Below are 18,035 nucleotides of genomic sequence, written 5' to 3'. Positions count from 1 at the left end.
ACTTTCTGTCTCCCTCCTTTCCTAAATAGTCACAATCATTATTTTCCAATCTGATGGAACCATTCCAGAACATAAAGGCCTTATCTCGCTCTCAACTGGATGTTAAAAAAAATCCCAATGGTAATATTAAAAAAATGAGCAAAGCAAGCCTGTTGGTCACTTAACACTCAGTTAACATCATTATCACATTGCTATTTGTGCTCCCTTGTGCCTAATTTGTTCGCAAACTGACTGAGTTTGCCTAGATGACAAGAGAGGCCCTATTTAATACAAGTTCAATTTTCCTTTCAGAGTTCCTCAGTTTGAGGTGATGGAAATGAGTCTGTGGGCACTGCTCCTGAAGACGCTGACTGCTACTGGGTGCAAAACTACCCGAAGAGCCATGTAGCTGTACAATACAGGGGCAGACGGCAGGTTACTACTTGGTATCACAGCTGAGCCCTTTCGTTTCTACTCAACTTGGCAGCAGGCAAGTCTGAGGACTCCGGCTGCAGTCTGTTCAGAAAGGCCACTGCAGATTTATATAATGTCTTTCATGTAGTAAAAAGGTGAGAATTATAGAATAATATGAAACAAAATTTGATATCAAGCTAGGCAAGGAGATATTCAGACATGAGAAAAAAATTGGTCCAAGAGGCTGTACTTAAAGGAGGAAAGAGAGAGAGAGAAGTAGAGTGTCAAAAGGATTTTAGCAAGGGAATTCCAGAGCTCAAGGCCTTCATCGAATCCCTATCGTGCAGAAGGAGACCATTTGGCCGACAGTCTGTACTGACTCCCGAAAGAGCACCTTACCCAGAATCGAACACGGGTCCCTGGCACTGTGAGGCTGAGGTGTTAACCTTTGTGCCACCCTGTTGCCCTGGCAGCTTAAGGTGTGACCACCAATAGTGGAGCGATTAAAATCGTATTGGATGTGTACAGACATCTCAAAGGATTGTGAGGCTAAAAGAAATTTCACGTGGAGTAATTTGAAGACAAAGATGAGAATTATAAAATTGAGGGGATTGCCAGATCCACTCTTCAAACCACTGAGTCTCACCTCTTCGTGATTATGCTGGCACAGCTTGTCCCCATCTCGCTGGTTGAAGTTACCTCATTATAACCTGCTTTGGGTGGGTCAGTGGTGCAGCGATGTGGAATCAGTTGCTCCCTCTTGGATGGGCTGTCAGGCTGCTCGTTAGCTGATTCCAGAGATTCGATGTCAACCACCTCTAACTGGGGTTTGGCAACTTCCACCAGCTCCACAGAGAAATCACTGTCTGTGCAGGCGCTTGCCATTTCACTTCCCCCTTTAGGTCTGCCCTTTTCCTTGGGTACTGGGGTGCCCTCTGACCCTTGGCAGGTTGAGGTTGTGACCTTTCCCTTTGGTATCCTTTTGTTTTTCAACTTGCGAGCAGGTCGAAATTGCTCGCTATCTTGCTCGGTGTCGCTGTTCTCACTTGTGGGCTCCACCCGGGGAGATTTCTTCTTCCTGAATTTCTTTTTCTTCTTTACGCCTTTGCTTTCTGAGGGAGTCAAGGATGACTCAACCACCTGTTCGCCTGCCCGGTTCTTAAGGGCCTTCTCAGGAAGCCTTGAATCCTTCTGGCACCTGCTGGCTGACAATGGGTCAGGTTTTTCTGGAAGAATAAATAACTTTCTTTCCTGGGGTGCCACAGTCTCACCTCCTGACCGCAGTCCGAATGCTGGAGGAGTAGCTCTGAGAGCCTCCTCAGACCCACCTCGGGTGTGATCTGCAACCACATGAGTCCCCCCAGTACCCAGTGGTGCAAAGCCATCAGCCAGATGCTGGAGAGACAGCGGTAATGTAATGGTCGGGAACCCTGTGGATCTGACTTCACCTACAGGAAACAAAGGGTGCATCCATTAGCCAAAATATACTAAATGTAAGAGATCATCTAACAAAAACTTGCATTTATACTGTGGCTTTACACATCAGGACGTCCCAAAGTGCTTTACAGCCAATGATACATGTCGGCACTTTGTCTAAATCGTGCACAGGAACTCTTACAAATGAGATAAAGACTAGAACAGTATAGTAATGATGTTTGTTGATGAATAAATACTGTCCAGAAAAGCGGGAGGAATCACTTGCACACCCTCCAGCAATTTATCAAACACCCCAACGTGCTGTAAAAGAGGATTATAATACAAATTATGACACTAAGCCACATTAGGAGATTTTATGTCAGATGACCAAAGGTTTTGTCAAAGAGATAGGTTTAAAAGTGTGTCTTAAAGGAGGAAAGCACGATCAAGAGGCAGAAACGGAATTGCACCTGAAAATAGAGAATTGAGGGAGCAGGAGTTGGGTTTCATGGACAAGACTGAAGGGGGCTTGAGAGAGGATATAACAGAAATTAAGAGAAAGATGCAAGCTCATGGTTAGGGAAGGGAAAATTAATAGGAAGATTGACTCAGTGGCTTAGTAGAAGGAAGGGACATGATAGGTTGATCAGAGGGTCTCAACTATAGTCTCAAAGAAGTTCATACCTCCTTGTGCTGATTGTTGGAGGCAAGGGTGGAAAACAAAGGGGAGAAGGGGACAGTTTGCAGTACAGAAAAGAAGCCAGGGTGATCTTGCATTTCAGGATGATCCTGGAATAATGAACAGTCTTAGCAGATGAAAGCAGGATCCAAAAGCGCTTTATATAGTCCAGTTAAATCTGACGGTGATGACTAAACCAGTCATCTGTCATAATTTTCCAAGTCTGTTTTCCATGGACTTAAGTGGAGATTAGGCTTGGACCAGAGAAAACTGCCAGGGTGAGAGAGAGTGTAATGGTTTAACTTGAGATAATGACATCAAAAGAAGAAGTGAGATGCAGTTCAACAAATAAGTAGGGTGATATTTTTTTCCAGGGAGAAAAAGAGATGGTTTGGGTGAGGAAGAGAGAGAGTGGAGATTGGAAATGATCAGAGATGACGTTATCTGTGACTAGTACGATGAAATTACTGAGATCACCTGAGATGACATGGTCAAGGGGATGGACATGAATACAATGCTGGGGAGGTTACATGAAGCGGAAGGTTAAGGAAGGATCAGAGAGGTAGGAGAGGTGCTAAGTGACAGCCCTTGATATACAGAGGAGTGCAATTCTTTCTACTTGAAGGGTTTACCACCTAACACAAATTCTTTTACTATCTTTAACGTGGTAAAGCATCTCAAGGTGCTTTTAACATCCATTTTTAAAAAAAAAACACATGAACATTAACATATACTGGCACCAAATCACCTTGGAAAGATTAGGACTGTGGTAGTTTTAAAGGAGCATCTTCAAGTAAGAAGGATGAAGAGGAGGAGGCAGCTTAGGGAAAGGATTCAGAGACATTACAGGGAGATCTGCCTACCCTCTCAAGTGAGGATTTGTGTAGACTAGGTCTATATTCTCTAGAACAGAAGAATGAGATGAGATCTAATTGAATTATACACAATTCTTAGTTATTTTAATAAAGATCCTACAGCACTATTTCGCAGGGGGAGGTTTTGACAATGCCTTGGCCAATATTTATCCCTTAATCAATATCACAACCAGATCATCCATTCATTTATCTCATTGCTATTTGTGGAATTTTATTGTGCACAAACTGTCTGCCATATTCCCCACATCACAGTGAGTGGACTAAGTACTTAACTGGCTTTGTAATGCCAGTGACGTGGCAAATACAATGCCCAAACAGTAGATGTGCTGCATTAATTCTCACTTTTATCTATGTACCTTTGCTCTGGGCTCCTGAAGTGGAGTGCAGGCGGTCACTCGGCACCCAAGGATTTCTCTCATTCCCATGTTCTGCTCTTTCTGGAGAGATGGGCTCCTGTTTAATGGAATTGTCCGCCATGGTGGGAAGGGGTTTCTCCACCGGAGTACGGAAAGCAGGGGATATTTCGATGTTGGTAGGCGGCTGGGAGGTGGAGGTGGTGCTGGGGCTGGGAGACATGTTATTCAATAAGGATGAAGAGAATGGAGCCTGGAAAGTGAGCTCAGTCATGCCACCTTGTGGCTTGCTGCTGTTGCTCTCAAATGCTGGGCTGGCCGGCTGTCGCTCCCCAGGAGGATCATAGGATTCTGCAGATAACAAAATAATTTGGTCAGAAATGCACCAACTGAGGTGCACAGATCAGAGACAGAGTACAGCAACTTGAATGAAAACAGGTAGAAACATCATGAACAATAGTTCTGTTCTGCCTGCCCACCCCACCACCACCTGCCTAGCCAGCTTCCCCCCCATAAGAACATAAGAACATAAGAAATAGGAGCAGGAGTAGGCCATCTGGCCCTTCGAGCCTGCCCCGCCATTCAATAAGATCATGGCTGATCTGTCGTGGCTCAGTTCCACTTTCCCGCCCTCTCCCCATAACCCTTAATCCCCTCTCTTATCAAAAACCCATCAACCCGCTTCTTAAAAATATTTAGCGAGGCAGCCTCCACCACTTCAACGGGCAGAGAATTCCAGAGATTCACCACCCTTTGAGTGAAGAAGTTCCTCCTCAACTCCGTTCTGAACCGCCCCCCCTTTATCTTGAGGCTGTGCCCCCTAGTCCTACTGTCTTTTTTGAGCGGGAAGAGTCTTTCCACCTCTATCCTATCCATCCCATTTACCACCGCCTGACTCTTAAAACAGTCCTCCCAACTGACCCTCCCCTAATCAGCACTGTCTCTGCCCCCCCTCAGCTTTTACCTAATCAGCCTCCATTGGCTATCTCCTAAACCAACACCCCCACGTGGCCCAGCTCCAATCAGCAAACCTCAACCTCATCGCCAACCAGCAACGCCCACCCCCACCTCAACGCTCCCCCCCACTAACCAGCAACCCTCAACACTGCCTCACCCACCCCCCATCAACCTCATCCTTGCCTCACCCATCCCCCACCAACCATCTCCGCCCCTCACCCCACCTCCATCCATCAACCAGCAACACCCACCCCTGCCTCACCCCCCAACCAGCAATTCTCAAACCCTGCCTCACCCCCCAACCAGCAACCCCCTTCCCTGCCTCACCCCCACGCCCAACCAGCAACCCCCACCCCTGCCTCACCACAACCACACACCTAGCGCCCCCCCCGCCACACCACGCCCAACAAACAATCCCCCCACTACATACCTCTTAAGACCCCTCCGCTCCCATCTATCCTTCTCCTAATGTCCCCGCCCATGCCTCCCCATCCATCCCTCTCCTAACAACACTGCTATTAGCCCAAGCACTATTCCTGAGCCTTCTGACTGAGAATATCTTTGAGATATACCTTGCAGCCCCTGAAGGATTTCAATTCTCTTGCTCCTCAGTGTACTCATCTCGAGGGTAATCTGTGCAGAAGACAAAAACGGATGCAATGAGAAACAGCAACATCTAGTGTTCAGAATGTTGTGAACACAAAGCACCAAAGAACTTACAGTTCAGGAGTATCGCTTTTTAAAATTCTCTCACGGGATTTGGGTGTCACTGGCAAGGTCAGCATTTGTTATCCACCCACAAATACCCTTGAATTGTACGGCTTGCTAGGCCATTTCAGAGAGGAGTTGAGGAGTCACCCACAATTATGTAATTAAATTTAAAATATATTTCTATATTATCAAAGGATTGAAATGAATAAGGGCTTCAAATAGTTCAGGTTTTAAAACTTGGTTAGAGAAGTTTATACAATTTATTCTTAAGAGTATAAGCATTGCTAAAAAGAGCTTGTTTATTTCCCTAGTAGCTCCGAAGGCTGGTGGGGGTGTGGTAATTTTGGCAGATGTTAGACAATCACAAAGTGGGGCAAAGCAAGGGAGCAGGCAGGAACCATTAGGCCAGAATCTGAGCGTAGCAGGGTACCAGGGAGGGAGGAGGTAGAGAACAAAAGGCTGCTATCAAGTGTCAAATCCCACTGTATCTTCTATCAAGCATCATAGAACATAGAACATTACAGTGCAGAACAGGCCCTTCGGCCCACGATGTTGCGCCGACCAGTTAAAAAACAATGACCCACTAACCTAAACCAATCCCTTTTCGTCCATAAACCTATCCACGGATCTCTTAAACGCCCCCAAACTAGGCGCATTTACAACCGCAGCAGGCAGGGCATTCCAATCCCTCACCACCCTCTCGGTAAAGAACCTACCCCTGACATCCTTATATATCATATCCCACCTTATCTGCTATCAAATGTCATATCCCATCTACTATCAGGTGTAATACCCCACCATATCTGCTATCAAGTGCCCTATCCCACTATTTCTGTTATCAAGCATCGAACCACCCCAAATCTGTACTATGAAATATTATATCCCATCAATACCTCTCAGACCTCACCAAATATCACATTCTGTTTAACTGAGAAACGACTTTGTTTAAAGACATCATCGTAAAAGTACCTGTTGTTTGAGAACCAACAGCTTTTGAACTTCGATGTAAGCAGCTTGAAGTGCAGCACGTGCCTGCAGCAGGTTACCATCCAACCCTTGCAATGTCTGGTTCAACTCATCCTCCCGCAGCGAAATGTTCAGCAACTGGTCCACCTGGCACCTCTCTGGAATCAGACAATTGACATGTTGGGTCCTGACCCACTTGCCCACATTAACATGACATACACCTTGCTGAGGTAAGAAAAAGATCAAACACTGGACAAATCGGAGTTATCCGCTTGATGTCCAATGGCTCCAATAGATGGAACATTGTACCACGTTTGGCTGTATAAATCTTTGTGAAATCCATTAGACACTGGAACCAACTGCTTTGTCATGTTTAACCAGATGGTGAGTCAGCGTGGAAATGGGAGAGAGGGGATACCTTTTTCAGAGAGAGGGACATAGGCATGATGGCTCAAATGGCCTCCTTCCGTACTGTAAAATTCCATATTTCTAAGGCTTTGAATTGCGAGCCTCTCATTTTGCTTTCAGATGCTGGCCTGCTGCATATTACCAAACAGACAGTGGTATGTATGAGCTGCTAGTCCAAAATCAAAATACCCCAGAGGTTGGAAATCTGAAATAAAGAGATGAAATGCAGGAAATATTCAGCAGGTGAGGCAGTAATGGTAAAGGGAAAATGATGATTTTTAGGCTGAAAAGCAAGTTAGAGATGATTTTAAGCATGTTTAGAGGAGGGGAGGCCCCGGAAAAGGTTTGGGGGTGGGACAAAGTAAGAAGTCTCACAACATCAGATTAAAGTCCAACAAGTTTATTTGGTAGCACAAGCTTTCGGAGTATCACTCCTTCTTCAGGTGAGTGAGGAGTTGTGTTCACAAACAGGATATATAAAGACACAAACTCAATTTACAAAATAATGGTTGGAATGAGAGTCTTTACAGGTAATCAAGTCTTAAAAGGTACAGACAATGTGGGTGCAGAGAGGGTTAAGCACAGGTTAAAGAGGTGTGTACTGTTTCCAGCCAGGACAGCTAGGGAGATTTTGCAAGCCCAGGCAAGTCGAGGGGGTTATAGATAGTGTGACATGAACCCAAGATCCTGGTCGAGGCCACCCCCGTGTGCGGAACTTGGCCATCAATTTCTGCTCAGCAATTCTGTGTTGTTCTGTGTCGTGAAGGCCGCCTCGGAGAATGCTTACCTGAAGATCAGAGGTTGAATGACTGTTGAAGTGTTCCCCGACAGGAAGAGAACACTCCTGCCTGATGACTGTTGAGTGGTGTTCATTCATCTGTTGTCGAAGTGCCTGCATGGTCTCCTCAGTGTACCATGACTCGGGACATCCTTTCCTGTAGCGTATCAGGTAGACAACATTGGCCAAGTTGCAAGAGTATGTACCATGTACCTAGTGGATGGTGTTCTCACGTGAGATGATGGCATCTGTGTCGATGATCCGACGTGTCTTGCAGAGGTTACTGTGGCAGGGTTGTGAGATGTTGTGGTCACTATTCTCCTGAAGCTGGATAGTTTGCTGTGGACAATGATCTGTTTGAGATTGTATGGTTGTTTGAAGGCAAGAAAGGGGGATGTGGGGATGGCCTTGGCGAGATGTTCATCTTCATTGATGGCAGGTTGGAGGCGCCGGAGAAGATGTCGTAGTTTCACTGCTCTGGGGAAGTACTGGACGATGAAGGGTACTCTGTCCGCCATGTCCCGTGTTTGTCTTCTGAGGAGGTCGGTGCGGATTTTCGCTGTGGCACATTGGAATTGTCGACCGATGAGCCACAGCGAAAAACCGCATCGACCTCCTCAGAAGACAAACACGGGACATGGCGGACAGAGTACCCTTCATCGTCCAGTACTCCCCCGGCGTGGAGAAGCTACGACATCTTCTCTGGAGCCTTCAACATGTCATCGATGACAATGAAAATCTCACCAAGGCCATCCCCACATCCCCCTTTCTTGCCTTCAAACAACCGCACAATCTCAAACAGACCATTGTCCGCAGCAAACTATCCAGCCTTCAGGAGAACAGTGACCATGACACCATACAACCCTGCCACAGCAACCTCTGCAAGATGTGCCAGATCATCAACACGGATGCCATCATCTCACGTGGGAACACCATCCACCAGGTACACAGTACATACTCTTGCAAATCAGCCAACGTCATCTACCTGATACACTGCAGGAAAGAATGTCCCGAGTCATGGTACATTGAGGAGACCATGCAGACGCTATGACAACAGATGAACGAACACTGCTCGACAATCACCAGGCAGGAGTGTTCTCTTCCTGTCTGGGAACACTTCAGCAGTCACAGCATTTAGCCTCTGATCTTCGGGAAAGCGTTCTCCAAGGCAACCTTCATGACACACAATGCAGAATCGCTGAACAGAAACTGACAGCCAAGTTTCGCACTCACGAGGACAGCCTCAACCGGGATCTTGGGTTCATGTCACACTATCTGTAACCCCCATGATTTGCCTGGGCGTGCAAAATCTTACTAACTGTCTTGGCTGGAGACAATACATACCTCTTTAATCTGTGCTTAACCCTCTCTCCACTTACACTGTCAGTACCTTTAAGACTTGATTACCTGTAAAGATTCACATTCCAACCATTATCTTGTAAATTGAGTTTGTGTCTATATATGCCCTGTTTGCGAACACATCTCTTCACTCACCTGAAGAAGGAGCGATACTCTGAAAACTTCTGCTACCAAATAAACCTGTCGAACTTTAACCTGGAGTTGAGAGATTTCTTACTGTGCTTACTCCAGTCCAATGCTGGCATCTCCATATGGTGGGACAAAGACCAGGTGGAAAGTTCTGCAGTAGGGTGGAAGGCAAAAGCATTTGAATGACAAAAGAATGGTGGCACAATGCAAAAGGGAGGGTTACACCACAAATAAAGAAATAAAGATATGTCTTAAGAAGTTTTAAAAGGCAACAGCAAAACCACAGTTTAAAAAAAGCAGGACCAGCCATTATATGACTATGGTTGAGTCAGAAAGCTGCAAAAGTCTCTCATTAAAATATGAGGTCTTGTTCTTCGCGTTTCTGTGGAGCTTCACTGCAGGAGGCTGAGGACAGAAAAGCTAGTGTGGTCTGGAGAAGTAAAATAGCAAGGTAGCCCGAGGTCAGAATCATGTTTGCAGACTGAACGTAAATATAAATAAAGCTTGGAGAAGAGCTCATCATGAACTGCTTAAGTGGGGTAGGTAGGAGTTAGGGGTGATAGGGACAAGATCTTGCCACTAACGGCTCACACAGCGGAAAAGAACTCAGCACAACAACATCGTGGAATTGGATGGAGGATTCAAGTGTCCTCAGGCTTACAGCAGAATCACCAGATGTGCATCCATATATTTCAATCACAATTAATCCAGAAGAGCCATTTACTTACCTCTTTTGCTTTTGAGTTTCCTTCTCTTATTCTTCCTTTCCAAACAAGGGATTTCTGGAGACAAAACATCCTACACAAGCAGAAAAAAAATCAATCACACAGAGCCCATTCAACCCATTGTTTTCTACACCATATTAATCATACACATGATTGGATTTGACTCCTCATTTGCTTGATTATTAATTCAAATGCAATAACAGTCAAACAACAGTGATTAAGAAGAACATTTGGACAGTTCAAACATGGAGTAAGCAAATAGGATGATGTCTAAAATGGAAAGCAGTGGAAGTGCATCTTCACCTGTCACTGATTTATCAATAAGGAATTCAAGAGAAAGATCTCTATCCAGAAAGTGGTCAGAATGTGGAACTCGTGATCACCTGGAGTAGATGCAAACAGCTAGACTCAAGGGAAAGATAGATAAACATAAACACAAAACAACAGGTTTGCTGATAGGGTGAAATGACAGAAGGGCGGCAGAAGGCTCATGTAGAGATTAAAAAAAAACTGTTTGGTACAACTGGTCCATGTCTATTTGCTTTTATGCTATACACTCAATGTAATTCTATCTAATGTAATGATGCAGCATCGAATTAGTCACTTACAGTTGTTGCTCTTCTTTTCTTCCCCAAGGCCTGAGCGTCATGGAGTTCACCCCCAGATGTGTAGCTGCTATCAGTTGCACCATCTGCCGTGTTCGGACCTTGCACTGCACCTGAAGAAATCTGCTGGGCAAACACCTTGGGCTCCTCATCTGCTTCAAGAGTGCTTTGCTCACAGGACCCATCACTGGTGGGAATGAGGCACTTCTTTCCTGGTCCGCTGTTTACTGTGGAAATACTCTCAAATGCTACAGGTGCGTTTGAGTCCCATTCGGTCTTCACAGGGAGAGGCTCCTGAGTTGAGGAGCTGGTGTCAGGCAGTGAGCTATCGCCAGTGCTACCAAACTGGAATGCCTTGGAGGAGACAGGGTTGTCACGGGTGGCTGTTTTCTCATGGGAGGCCGATGAATTTGGTCCTGAAGGTACTTGACTGTTTGGAATGCTGGGAGAACATTCATTGCCTTTGCACACCTCCAAATCTTTTGTCCCATCACCAAACAGGCTGTAAATCGACCGTCTGTCCGTGACCACACTGCTTTCAGAGAGGCTGCGCTTCCGGGTGGTTCCAGCTGACATGATGGAGATCCCTTCCCACTGAAAACCTTCCAGAGAGGATAAGTTTTCATCCTCATCCAGCTCCAGAGCTTCCAGACCAGTCTGCACAGAGGGAACCATCTCAATCCCAAACCTGAAAAAAGGATCATATTGTAAAAACACGATCAGTGGCCACGTACAGCATAAATCATCACATCCACTGCCCCTTCCAACTCTCCCCCACAAGAAGGGAATCAGAAAACAATTGTGGATTTGGGATCAATATACGGTACTGGGGACAATAGTTGGGACGAGACAAAGAAGGGTCGGATGGAAGAGGGGGAGGCACAATGAAGACACAGGCAGCGGGCGAGTGTATAGGAAAAAATAGAAGGGAAATAGAGGGGAAGAGAGAGGGGGTGGAAGAAGAAAAAGAAAGTGAGCATGTGGTAAGAGAGAGAGGCATATCTAGTTAGGGGAGGAGATCCTGACCCGTACTCAACAGCAGTTTGAACCTGCCCTACTGACCTTCTACTGAATGGCAAGTTAACTTTGGGAAGCAAGTGAAGAATCTGAAGACATAGTTCAAATAACTAGCATCATTCTTGTCTGGAGCATTTGGTCACTAGGCAGAGCTCATACCTTTAAGCATCATGCTGTTCTCAACAAGCAACCAGCAGAACCTCACCTCCCTCACATTAATTAGTCATCAACTGAATGAAGTTCAACTTTAAACTCATCCCAACTTGGAAGCAAACATGATCTTTAACATCTTCCAAAATTTGATACTCCTTTGACCTGGGGATAAGGATGAGAATGAATAATGAACTATGCCTTCCTTAATGGGGCAGCCTTCTCAGAGGGTGCATCACCAAGACAGGATCACAAGTTACTGGAACAGCTTGCCATGTTATTTGAAGACAATAGAAAAATAATTTCTCGCTGTACTGACCTTGGTAAACCCTTGCCAAGCTCCTGTTTCTTCTTAGCAACCTGTTGAATGACCTGATCCCAGTTAACGTGACGCCGTGACACATTCAGCAGTTGACGCAAAGTTGGCTTCAAGCCAGATTCCTTTTCTGATTCACTCTTCCTTTGGCTTCCAATGCTTCGAATGCGGCGTGCAATGTTGAGATTTGGTTCAGGGACATGAGTCCCAGGCCTTGACTTCGCGTTGATGTGGCGGGTCAGATCTCTCTGCACTGAGGTGGGAAGTCTGAGTTTGTTGAGTTCAGTAAGAAGATGGCTGGAGCTTTGAGCTCTTCCGCTCTGCAGCTCAGAGTCAGAAGAGCAATTATCGATGGTTTTGCTATGTACAGTGCTTTGAATCTCATTGTCACTTTTGGTTTCAATCATTGTGAAGGAGTTGTCACTTGGTGATTGAACACCATTTCCTGAAGCTAAGAAGGCCTTGTAATCACCTTTTGTGGCTGAGAGTTCAGAATTCATAGTATGTTGAGTACATAATACAGCTATTTTCTGTTTCACCGTATTTGAACTTTGCTGCTCCTGGCCTGAACAGGTGCTGACAGATTCTACATGCATAGCCAGCTTTATTTCTTCTGCAATATCAGTAAATTCCTCATCACTCGTTTCTCTGCAGCCTAAAGGTGCTTCCTTTGCTGGATTTCTATCTGCTGCTGTGGGCTGTGACTTGTGGGATGTGTTATTGTTGCTATTTTTCCAGTTCTCCCCATTACCCTCTGTGGTTTGCCTACAGCTTGCCTGCTGCTCACATTTCGCAGCCTCTGCCTGTCTGTGCTGTTTGTGCTCAGACTGACTGCACCTCAGTGCTTCTCTGGCACGCCTGAGCTCTTCACTCAAACTGCTGTCCATATGGCATTTACTGACACTGTTTGGCATATCCAGTGAGGACTGTACAGTTGGACTTGGGGTAGTTTGTGTTGAAGGCTGAGCTGCTGATGAATTAAGTGTGCCATTTGGCTGCATTGCAGCATAACTGGAAACATCCAAGTTGGGTTTGTTCAAGGTCTTCCTATTTTCTGTTGGTTTCTTTTCTCTCAAATGACTCTTAAAGTTTGGAATTACAGGACATTCAGGAGGAGGAAATGATTTGGTGCGAAGTGTGACAGGAACTTGATCCTCATCATTGTCCATTGCTTTGTTCACATTCTCAGAAGCACCTCCTTGCTTCTGAAAATTTGAACAGTCATTTGGTTCTTCATTCACCTTCTCAGGGGGTGAGGCAGCACTGCTGTCATCTTGTGTTTCAAGATCTTTCAGTTGACGCGACGTATACCCACTCCCGGAATCCTTTCTGCTTTTGCTTCTCTTCCCTGGATCCCTGGCCGTCACAGGCAACTCAGCAGTTTTGAGAGATCGGTAAGGGGCCCATCGATACCTCTTATCCCTCGATGGGCTCAAGCTCTTCCCTCCAGTCTGATCATCTTTACTCAGTGTCTCTCCCTCTTGGACAAAACTCAACATTCCTTGACTTGGCACATCATCACTGGTGAAATCCATGCCATAGTCCTGGAAAGGGTAATCATTCCGGTTCCACATGTCCGCTGAATCACCTCTGTTGTCATTTGGCTTTCTCCAGTTTTGTGCTTTCTCCCAGGCATGCCAGTCTCTTGCACTTCTACTGTCCATTTTGTTCGACTTGTACACTTTCCCTTTACTCCACTTTCTATCGAGGTTCTCTGCAGAATTGTTGTTATTGCAAGGCTGGAATCTTGAATTTGAGCGATTTTGTGTATAATGAGATAGATTGCTGCCCTTGCTGCTGGAATTGGCATTCCACATGGATGTTCCTCCTTGGTTTTTAGAGTGCCAATTAGCCACACCCCCTGACCCGCTGGAATGCCAGTTATGTTTAGAATGCCAGTTAGGTGGGCCTCCTGTGCCATTCAAATGCCAGTTGTGAGATCCCCTTGAGCCTGATGAATGTCTGTTCGAAGGACCCCCTGAATTTGTCTTCCAAGAACAATGCTGAAACCCATTCGATCTGCAACTCGCGTAATCACGTGACTCCCAATCCCATTTTCGCTCTCCATTTTCATGGTGCCGTGATGACTGATTATATTTACTCGTAGATTCAGGGGGGTATGCTTGTCTATCTTCCCATGTCCTCCTATGTCGCCTGTCGTCATTGTCTGTTGCATGGCTCCCTGGTGTGGAAGCATCGTTCTTTCTACATGAACAGAAACCAAAATAAAACACAACCATATAGAATTATACAATATACAGCTCACAAGGAGGCCATTCTGTTTTTCATACCTTTACAAGTTCTCCAATTGGGGCTATCTATGCTCAGCCATTTCCTGCCTCTTTTCTAGCATATTTTATTTTTCCTTTCCAAATACTGCTCCAATTCTCCTCTAAATGATATCAACAATCTCTGCTCAGCAGGAACACGTGTACATTTCATGGTCTAAATCCCTGGAGTTAGTATAATTGTAATATTTTGTAATTCATTGCAATCCTCATTTTGTTCTCTTCCCCACAGCTTTCAAACTGATTGCGGCTCCCCATCTTTCTGCATTTAACCAGTGGTCTAAGCACCAACACTTGCTTCAACTCAGCCCAGCCCTCCATAAATTCACTCTTCTGCATCTACACTCTTTCAATTAAAAACCCTCAAAATCCACTTTTTGTCCAAACCTACAATCTTGCCCAAGACCAAATGTTCCATTCTTCTCAGTTTTCCTAATGGCATGAATGCTGGACTTTATAAGACATCATTTTAAAATGTACCTTTAACTCAAAGCAAAACAGCAAATTCTAGAGCGGAATGTAAAATTAGCATTCCTGATAAACTCCTCAGTTTGGAGAAATACCCATGAAATCCAGTTGCTATGGGTTAAAAACTCAAAATAATAGGAGCCATTGAGATGGGGGTGCCAATTTTAGCACTTTCCACAGTATCAGAACTAGAGGGCACAGCCTCAAAATAAGAGGGGGGGGCAGTTTAGAACGGAGTTGAGGAGGAACTTCTTCACTCAAAGGGTGGTGAATCTCTGGAATTCTCTGCCCATTGAAGTGGTGGAGGCTGCCTCGTTGAATATATTTAAGTCGTGGGCAGCTAGATTTCTGACAGACAAGGGAATTAAGGGTTATGGGGAGAAAGCGGGAAAGTGGAACTGATCCACTTCAGATCAACCATGATCTTATTGAATGGCGTGGCAGGCTTGAAGGGCTAGATGGCCTACTCCTGCTCTTATTTCTTATGTTCTTATCTCTCAGAACAAAGAACGGCTGCTGAAGAAACACAGGTAGGAGAAAATTTTAACCTCTCCCAAGAACATGTCTTCACTGCTCTATTTGAAATGGTGGGGAAAAGTAAAGTTCTCTATGAGTAAAAGTGTTTCTTAAGACACATTGCTTGTGTTATTGAATGCAAAACTTAACACTTTTCTTTAATTTGATGTATTAGTTGTAAATTAATGTTTTATCAATTTTGATATTTATTTATTGAAGCAAAAGTCTTAAAAAGTGAAAGCTTATTCTTCAGTTCTCTCTGCTGGTCATTTGGGAAATGCATTTCTTTAAAAAAAATTATTGGTTTCTGCAGGGGTTAAAATACCATAAATCCACGGTGGCATTTTCTACCTAGTCCTTGCAGTCTATATAGTGAGGCAATCTATTGCCTGCACTGACTGGTTTCAAAGCATGCATTTACTGAGGCAATCCCAAATCGATAAAAAATACGCATCTTCAGGTTTCTGGGAAGAGCAGTTGTAAATTGAAGTTCTTTGCTGTGACATCAGGCTTCTGAGAAATCAGTTTGTGGTTTAGAAAATGGAAGACTAGGAGTGCAATTTCAGCCAGTAATCGGAACAGGCAGGGTTTTTAAAGTTCAGGTTTTTTTTAAGCAGAACAACAGTTTAGGGGTGATGTGTAAGACACCCAAGACAGAAAGTCATGGCACAGCTGGAGGACAACCAAAAAGCCCAATTCTGGGAGCAGTGCCATGAAGGATCTGGAAGGGTGTGCTTTCAGTGGAGACTGTATCTCTAGAACTCTGGGCTGATAATGTTGTTGTCAGATGGGATTTTGGGCCTAACTCCTATGTGAACAAAAGAATTTAAGAACAGATCTGTGGCACTCTATAGCTGAGATTAGTGTCATACACGCTGAAGCAAGTATCTACAAAAATCAATGTGATTTTTTTTGTATTTGGCTATTTTAAATACAATATATAGCTTCCACAGAACACAATTTGCCTGTTAATTCATGAAAGGGTTACAAATTATTTATTGGAGCAAAGTTCTAGAGAAATTGCTCGGGATACAAGGTACAGCTGCAAAAACAATGGCTAAGGAGGGCTTTGAATGACTAAAGAACTGCAATGTGCTTTGAAAGAAGCCACAAGTCACTATTCAGGGTGCCAACAATCAAAGACCATAGACATATTTACTGATAGCATGGAGGCAGAGTGGTTAGTGAGGGGTTGGCCAGTGAGGCAGGTAAGTTAGTTGTTATCCTTAAAGATACACAGGCAGCACAGTCTCTGATATTAGCAGGTGGCATGCATTTCTCACCAGATAGTCCTAACTTCAGACGTATTGATACAGGGTATCGATGGAAATTATCTACCCATTCCTTTGCAGAGTTAATTTAAATGTGATCTTGTTACTGTTAGTCATCCAATTTGCAGATATTTTTGTTCTGAAATGTCTGGACTGGGGATACAGTGTCAACATCTTCAGTGACTTCAGGAAAGCCTGCCAAGGTTACTAAAACTAAGGTTTTACAAGGAAAAGCTTGTAACAGAGGCTCAAAAGAACCAATTGTTCTTTGTGAATCTGCTGACTTTGACGTTTCTACAAAAGATGCGCCAGATCAGTTTGAAACTCTGCTTGTGAGTTTAAAAATGACATTGGAGCATCAAGCTGAAGAGGAAAAATTAGGGAACTTTGAAATGTTTGAACTAAAAATGTAGAAAAAGCATAAAGTAGATGTAGCAAAGCAGATAGCACCTGAAGCAAATGACGAAAAATGGAAGGAACAAGCTTAGTAAGAAATTAAGAATGGCTGGGTCCAAAGTCAATGGTACAGATCTGCAGGAAAAAAATACATGTTTTAAAAACTACAATTTTGTCCATTGGGTTTGTTTGCGAAGTTTGGTTCCTTTAGGGTATCTTCATGGAATTCACAACAATGTCCTTTTTACTGATCCACTAGCCAGTGTAAACAAACTTTCATTGCTTGTCCACTGAAAAGGTTCCACGACTTTGAACACTTTCTTCAGATCTATCACCGGCCTGCTTCTATTCTGAATCTAAATGATACCCTTCAGTGACACCGTAGGAGCAGGAACTAGGCCACTTAGTTCTTTGAACCTGTTCCACAAATTAGTCAGGTTCCATAAGTTTGCTGACAACACCCAACTTGACTTCACCACTTCCCTCCACCCCTTCATTGCCTCCTATTTGTCACACACATTGTCACTAATCCTGTTATCATTGGTGTTCCAATTTGCCTATTGAAATTGTAGGTTTTTTTGTTCAGAAATATCTGGACTCGGGATATAGCGTTGACATCTCTAGTGGTTTCAGGAGTACCTCCAAGGTTATTGAAACTAAGGTTTGACAAGTAAAAGCCCACAACAAGGATTCAAATGTACCAATTACTCTTTGTGAACCTGCTGACATTGATATTTCTACAAAAGATGTGCCAGAAAAGTTAGAAACTCTGCTTGTGAGTTTAAACGTGATATTGAAGCATCAAGTTGAGGAGGAAAAGTTAGGAGAGACTTTGAAATGGCTTGAGATAAAATGTAGAAAAGGATTGAAAAAGATGTGGCAAAATAAGGCTTTAAACTAAATAGTTGGGGGGAGGGTTCAGTCATATGGAGAATTAGAAAATCAAAGTTAAAGGAGAGGGTACGGTATAAGAGCAGGTTAATGAAGCTGAGGGCTCAGGAGAGGTTAGTAAAGTTTCCAGACATGTAACAGAACAGAGAGTATAGAAGATGGCAGGAATCTAACCTCAGGCAGAGCAAAAAAGGTGATAAATATGAGATGGGAGATGATCAATGCAGGACTGAGGTGTTGTACCTAAATGTGTGCAGTATACAGAACAAGGAAAATGAGCTTGTTGCATTCATTGAAATTGGCCGGTATAATGTTGTGAGCATCGCAGAGACATGGCTGCAAGGGGATTTGGGATGGGGCCTAAATAT

At 44.3% G+C, this 18,035-nt stretch overlaps 1 protein-coding gene across 1 annotated transcript in view; it reads right to left on the bottom strand.

The window, feature by feature from the left end:
• znf106a (zinc finger protein 106a) overlaps positions 1–18,035 on the bottom strand; it is a 62,611-nt gene that overhangs the window by 25,678 nt on the left and 18,898 nt on the right. Inside the window, exons 4-10 of the mRNA XM_080202958.1 lie at positions 11,841–14,042; positions 10,358–11,042; positions 9,753–9,822; positions 6,354–6,508; positions 5,246–5,306; positions 3,720–4,067; positions 1,040–1,841 (exon numbers count right to left, since the gene is read on the bottom strand). Of these exons, the coding sequence (XP_080059084.1) occupies positions 1,040–1,841; positions 3,720–4,067; positions 5,246–5,306; positions 6,354–6,508; positions 9,753–9,822; positions 10,358–11,042; positions 11,841–14,042 (4,323 nt within the window). The remainder of the gene's footprint in view (positions 1–1,039; positions 1,842–3,719; positions 4,068–5,245; positions 5,307–6,353; positions 6,509–9,752; positions 9,823–10,357; positions 11,043–11,840; positions 14,043–18,035) is intronic.

The sequence above is a fragment of the Carcharhinus amblyrhynchos genome, chromosome 14, assembly GCF_965287045.1.
Source record: "Carcharhinus amblyrhynchos chromosome 14, sCarAmb.v2.hapA, whole genome shotgun sequence".
Taxonomy (NCBI): domain Eukaryota; kingdom Metazoa; phylum Chordata; class Chondrichthyes; order Carcharhiniformes; family Carcharhinidae; genus Carcharhinus; species Carcharhinus amblyrhynchos.
Note: the sequence above shows the minus strand (reverse complement) of the source record. Positions and strands in the feature narration are given on the sequence as shown.